This window comes from Limulus polyphemus, unplaced genomic scaffold (genome assembly GCF_000517525.1).
Source record: "Limulus polyphemus unplaced genomic scaffold, Limulus_polyphemus-2.1.2 Scaffold4723, whole genome shotgun sequence".
NCBI classification, from domain to species: domain Eukaryota; kingdom Metazoa; phylum Arthropoda; class Merostomata; order Xiphosura; family Limulidae; genus Limulus; species Limulus polyphemus.
In genome coordinates, this window is record NW_013670333.1 from 30,822 (window position 1) to 38,129 (window position 7,308).

The following is a 7,308-nucleotide window of genomic DNA, read 5'->3' on the forward strand; positions in this document are numbered from 1 at the left end:
TTATAGGTACCAAGATTATCTTTTTATCTCTCATACCAACCTAGTATGTACACCGGACAGTTTTATCGTTTCAAAAATGTAATTATAGGTACCAAGATTATCTTTTTATCTCTCATACCAACCTAGTATATACACCGGACAGTTTCCTCGGTTTCAAAAATGTAATTATATGTACCAAGATTATCTTTTTATCTCTCATACCAACCTAGTATATACACCGGATAGTTTCCTCGGTTTCAAAAATGTAATTATATTTACCAAAATTATCTTTTTATCTCTCATACCAACCTAGTATATACACCGGACAGTTTCCTCGGTTTCAAAAATGTAATTACAGGTACCAAGATTATCTTTTTATCTCTCATACCAACCTAATATGTACACCGGACAGTTTCCTCGGTTTCAAAAATGTAATTATAGGTACCAAGATTTTCTTTCTATCTCAATTTGTTCTCGAGTTTTGGCCGTTTTTTTCTAAATCACATTTGCTGCCAATATTAAAAAGTGTTTAAGCTTCAGTCGACCTTGACCTTTGAACTACATCCACCAAAAGTTAATCAATTGATTCGTATCGAACTTGATAAAAATCAGACGAAATTTTTGAGTTACGTGACTTATCTTCCACATGACCTTGACTTTTAACTTATTTTCACTAAAGGTTAATAAGTTAGTAAATGGGGTACACTTACCCCTTGTACTAAATATGATCAACATTAGATGAAACTCTTGAGTTATACCGTTCACACAGGAGTATCAAACAATTTACACTATAACTCATCTTAGTTACAGTGTAAGAACGTGCATTTTTAACTGTTACAGTAAATAAAACTTAAACAAAAAATCTATATCCTAATCTTGCTTTAAACCCCTTAAATCATAGTGAAAGAACGCGACTTTTGATATATTCTATATCAATAAACGTCAACATGTGTGTGTGTGTGTGTGTGTGTGTGTATCTGTTCCTTATACCTTTCCACATTTCTTGATCAATTAGCACCAAACTTGACACAGTTATACAGGATGACACGGGGAAGGTCATGAGGGAATTTGGTGGCCCCCAAGATAATTTAAATGGTGGAGTGAACCCCCATTTCATTTCATATCTAATTTCGGGAAACTACCAAGTCAGCACAGCTTGGCACAATGATACAGGATGACATGAGGGGGTTTGGACCCACATCTAATTTCATATTGACAGAATTCTTGAAAACAGTGTGTCTTTCTTTTCAGTACTGGGACCCTTATGTATTTTTGTTGCACGTTTAATGTTTATTATGTTAAGATAAAAATAGAAGCACAATTTCTTATCCTTCGTTACAAACGAGTTTTTACTTCACCCATCTAACGGACGGATACTCCAACTAGTAATCAATAAAAGTAAAGTAATTTACTTTCTTAGCTTACTTTAAACCCATCATACGTCCAGGATCCGAATTTCATCACGCAGGTTTGTTTGTCGAATGGAAAGTACTCCACGTCTATGATACACGAGCTTTTGTAGATGGCCGGGGGTTTCCATTCTATGAGCCCTCTGTAGTTTACCTGGGCCTTCGTGGTTAAAGTCACTTCAAAGTTTCCATCAGCACTGAAAATTGAGCAAGGATACAAACTTCTATGTTGTAAAATGTCTTCGGTGAGTTTTTTTTTGTCATAATCTTAGACTTTAGTGTTACTACACGAAATAAATCTCAACTTTTTCATTTGAGCAAGGATACAAACTTCTATGTTGTAAAATGTCTTCGGTGAGTTTTTTGTCATAATCTTAGACTTTAGTGTTACTACACGAAATAAATCTCAACTTTTTCATTTGAGCAAGGAAACAAACTTCTATGCTGTAAAATGTTCTCGGTGAGTTTTTGTGTCATAATCTTAGACTTTAGTGTTACTACACGAAATAAATCTCAACTTTTTCATTTGTTTTAAACATAATAGATATCGATTGATTAAGTAGTAAAAACAAGTCTAGAAGTAATTTTGGAGAAGAAAATGAACATTGTCTCAAATATTAAAATGTCTTTATTATTTCGTAGCATAATCTTAGATAGGGGATTAATCTGTTTGTTTAAAAGTTAACCACAAAGCTACACGGTGGGCTATCTGTGCTCTGCCCACCATGGTTATCGAAACCCGGTTTCTAGCGTTGTAAGTCCGCAGCCATGCCGTTGTGCCACTGGGGGGCGCAGGGGATTAATAAACATAAACCAAATTAATTGCTTTGATTTATAACTTGCATCGTATTATTATTGAATATTACGTAAGATTTTTCTTAAGAGACGATTTAATTATTGTTTTACGCTTGCTTAACCTTGATAATTTCATAGTTGTTTCAAAGTATTCAGCACGCTTCATTCTTAATAGGTCCATATTACTATGAAAATTCAGGGGCAGTAACGCCATCTACAGGTAAGGACAAAATTTTCCGAGTTCTTATTTTAAGTAACTTTTCGAATTTGAACAAGTTTTGTTTGAAGAACACGATTTGCATACCCATTCGAGCTTGACGTATTCTGAAACAATACCATTCTGCGACCGAACGTTATCAGGTTATATTAATGTCTAACGAGAAATAGAAAAGAAAAGTGACACCATACAATTAGATTACAAACATCTTGGGTCGACGGATGTAATTTACATTATTAAGGAGGTTCAATAATTTATTTCCACGTGCTCGTTACTCTAGCAACTGGACTCTAGAGACCTCTAGTGCTTCTAATTGAAAAGTAGTGTTTGATTGAAACGCTTGTTCTGTCCGCTAGGTGAGATGCGGACTGACGTGCAGCTATAAGTTATTTTATTAAAGATATAGTGAGAAGTAACATTACACAAAGAGAAAAAAAATACAATGCAGGAGTATTGAAAGCATGACTCTTGTGATTTGTTTTTAGAACTTTCTTGCTCTCCGGCTCACGAGAGAATGAGAGGAAATATCATATAATTGTGACACATTATGTTATATCAATCTAAATACAGATGTCTTTATGTAATTAAAAATTTAGAGCTGATTTCTCGTTCAGTGTCGATATTTAGAGAATATTGTACCTTAAAGTAGGCTATCTCGCTGCTTTTGCTTTATATTCTCAGATAAAAACTTAATATACTCGCTAGGTTTTGTTTTGTCTTTTCCTCAGTTTTTACAGTGACTGTGAAACATATTTCTTTCTTTCAAAACGTTGAAACAAAATAAGCTGCTAAAATTGTAAAAGAAAGAAAAAAAAATCCAAATAAAAGAGTTTCCGACTCATTTTTTTAAAACCCTTCGCAATATTAAGTTTTTCATTACGAACTTCTGAGCGTCTCATTTGGGCAACCTACCTTTTACATTTAAACACATTACAGGAAGCTTTATATGACTGGATTCAATTTTCCAATATATCAGTATTAGGAATACTGTACCAAGGCCATTAGTGACGATTGTTTTGTTTTTTTTGTTTTTTTTACATGAATTATATGGAAGTGGTTAAACTTGAGAAAGATGTCCGTTTTTTTAATATCCACAGTATTTACTTCATACGCCGGACTCCATACTTAGAACGATGTCCAAACTTATGTTTGTCATTATTCAATTCAAAACGTACGATAGTCTGTGGGCAAAATCAAACTTGATTTAGTGCAAGCACACATAAAAAGGTAGGTAATCACAGAAGTTGAGCACATTTCTTGTAGCACGACTATTTGACCTTGATCAAGATCATAGGATCAGATGAAATCAAGTACCTCAGAGAACTTCTAATGAACGAGATTTGTTCTCTATAATTCAAGTGCTCACGGCAGTCTACTGAAAACAAACACAAAAGTTTCCAATTAAATACATTTGTGAAACTAATTATGTACATATTTCTTTATTTTTCTATACTAGATGTATTTCCACAGGGTCACCGAAAGTGTTTTGTTTAAAGAGTAAATAAATCGAAAATTATGAGTAACATATATTTTTATTTATTCCTTTTGAAGTTCGTGTGTCATGTTGTGTTGTAGCCTAGAGAGTGCATAATTCTTCTCGTGATTCATGGCATGCTCACGTTTTACTGACGTCACAAAAGTACAAATTGCAACGTTAAGCACTCCTTACTTGACGTCATTTTAGCGTCTACTGACTGACTGACAGACAATACACTACTATATAGTGGTGCGAGTGGTTAAAATACTTGATCCCCCCCCAGGCAGCCTTTGGCCCCCTTTCGAAGAAAGTAAGGTAGCTCTTTATATTAAGAACACAAATAGATGTATAAGAGGGGTTTTATGTTCCATGTTTTGTCATTATTGTTATTAATCATTCAAATCACAAGCTTCATGTCGAAATTTCAGAAATCGCTTGAGTTGAAAATAATAAACATGTTGTTTTTTCTAGTATACATCCACTTTATGAGCCTGAATTAATATCCGAACACAAAATACGTCCATTTTAAAGGATTTCTTATGTACTTTAGTAAGAATGTGCAAGTTTAATTAGATAACTTTATCTGAAGCAGCCTATCATGGCTTTCAGTTATACAAACTCGTATTTCATGAAAATTTTTTCTGTGTAAGATAATAATCAAAAGAGGGATGATGGTGATATAATGTGAATTCCAGCTGGTGCCCCCTCCCCCTGTGGCTCAGCGGTAAATCTGATGGCTCATATCGCTAAAAACTAGGTTTCGATACTTGTGGTGAACACGGCACAGATAGTCCATTATGTAGTTTTGTGCTTAACAAAAACAAACAAACAAAACATCCCGCCTCTCCAAAATGGCGAACAATGAACCTGCTGAATTTGAAAGCAGTTAATTTCATTTACATTCTGAAAATTCTTACGTGAGAACCAGAAAAGAAGTGGATATTGCATCGTAGTGTTCCATGGTCGGCCAGCGGTACTATGCTAAAATCCGGGGTTTGATACTTTGCGGTTAACAGAGCGCAGATAGTCCATTGTGTAGTTTTGTAATAAAACAACAACAACAAAAATCCATCTCAGTTTAATGGAGTAGGAAGTAGTGGCAGGGGTTTGGCTCCAATAATTTTGAGTGGGGCCAACATGTCTTTTGGTTCCTCGGTATTTCAAAATTGAGATTAAAGGTGGCATGCCGCAATTAGAAGATAAACCATTTATACTTAAATAAATCGTATGATAATATAACAGGATGTTGACTTTTTATTGCTTTTTCGACTGCCATAACTGCCACATTTTCAGCCTGTTACACCCTGATATCTTCCTACCTTACTGCAGTCAAAGGTAAGCCTAAAACCGGTTGAGTAATGTAAGCAGTTTATGCTGATTGAAGTGTTTTGAACTTCGCGCAACACTACACGAGGGCTATTTTCGCTAGCCATCCCTAATTTAACAGTGTGAAAGACTAGAGGGAAGGCAGCTAGTCATCAACACCCACCGCCAACTCTTGGGCTACTCTTTTTACCAACGAATAGTTGAAAGAAAGAAAGGAACGTGCCACATGTGCCACGTTTGTCGTCTTTGTGATCCATTACCCTCACGCACTGTACCTACGATGCCTATTTATCTACAATAGAAAGCGTAAAAGTAGTCAGTTTTCAAATCAGTAATAAAAAAAAAGTGGCGTTGACATATCAGGGCCGAGTTTTTCGCCACGTCGGGTCTTAAAATATTGTGCACATAATTTTAATCAAATTATTCTAGGCATGAATATTATATCTTGTAATACTCATAGAATTTTCATTATGGAAAATGGCTCAGCGGTAAGTCTGCGGGGTTACGACGCTAAAAATCAGGTTTCAATACCCGTTGTTGGCATTGTTAAGGGAATTTATGGTGTTGATGTGTCATATTTTCTCGTACTTGATGGTGTGAATGTTAGAACTAGGGTGCACAAAAATAAATATTCTGGCAGGGTAGAAGCATCTTGAACTAAGACAGTTTTATTTTTCTAACAGGGTGGTTGGCCTTTGGAATGGATGTTATGGGTGTGATTAAGTTAATAGAGTTTAAGGGAAAAATTGATAAATATTTGAATGATAAGCGCTGCCTTTGAATGTTTTATTTTCATTTTAAAGTTTAGTTTAATGTATGAGATGGCCTAGATGGACCAATAGGTTACTTGTCCTTGAATTATGTGCATGTAATATGTAATATATTTAAACTGCCATAATGTAAGGTGTTATACTGTTACGTCTGATTGTTTATTTTTAATTATTCACAAAACTACACAATGGGCTATATGTGCTGTACCCACCACGGGTATTGAAACCCGGTTTTTAGCGTTGTAAGTCGACAGACATACCGCTGAGCCACTGTTACGTCTACATTACTTTTGAGCTACCGAGTTCCTGTGGAAAACAAGCCTCTTTATTTCTTCTCCTATTATCCTATTATTGAAATCTTGTCTTTAAAATAATGACGTAAGATGTTTGTCACTAAACAGTCTAACCGATAATGCTAATGAAAGCAACAATAAAAAGTTATATAGCATACGTTACCTTAAGTGTTCCTGAGTAAAATCATTTTTCACAGAGTTAAAATTAGTGCATGTTATTAGTTATTGTGTCGTATGAAAGTAATTAAAACTCTCATTAAGAAAACGGGAATGAATACAGTTCAATAAGTTTTATAACATTAATTGCAGGGACAAATATAATGATAAACTTACTTATTATACAAAACAATGTCAGGTCTCCAAATGTGGTCAGAAGGCACGTGCAGCATGTCTACTCCTCCGTATTCTCTTGGATCCCATCTAAGCTTGTAGTCTTCCCAGTACTGAAACAAAGCCACAACACTGATTTCGCAAGATAAAATAGAACTTAGTAATAGATCACTTCAGTGTTGGAAATCATAACAACAATATTAGGTTATACTTTTGTTGCTAAGCAACAGACATAAAAGCCATTGTTGGAATATAGTGTTACCAAAACGCACTGGCTTTTCGATGTATTAGAAGTTATTAATCTAACTGATTTTTACCAGTAATTATTCAATAAATACGCTACGAATTCATCTCATGAATGATCTTAATTTTGATTGGCTCACAAAGGAATTTACCGACGTTTTAACTGCACTTTTCTGCCTCTTTGTTGGTGAAGCCTGATTTTGCAAAATTTATGTATTTCAGTTAGCTATGAAATGTGATATTAAGGTATTCTATGGGGTGGGGGTGGTAATAATTGCCCCGTCATTTTTGACGGGCTATACCCTAGTGATAAAATAGCGCTTAGTACCTGATCATTTCAGTGTTGGAAACCATGGTAACCTATAAAACATTGACTTCACATGATAAAATATCGTTTAGTACTTGGTAACCTACAAAATATTTGTTACGACAGCAGAAGTCACGTGATCTAGTAACACGTCATGAACTT

General features: G+C 34.9%; 1 protein-coding gene across 1 annotated transcript in view; it reads right to left on the reverse strand.

Annotated features, from left to right (window-relative positions):
* The window catches only part of LOC106471598 (acetylcholine receptor subunit alpha-like), an 83,633-nt gene that overhangs the window by 15,501 nt on the left and 60,824 nt on the right, over positions 1-7,308 (reverse strand). The window contains exons 3-4 of the mRNA XM_022400215.1: positions 6,600-6,709; positions 1,405-1,585 (exon numbers count right to left, since the gene is read on the reverse strand). Coding sequence (XP_022255923.1) covers positions 1,405-1,585; positions 6,600-6,709 — 291 coding nt within the window. The remainder of the gene's footprint in view (positions 1-1,404; positions 1,586-6,599; positions 6,710-7,308) is intronic.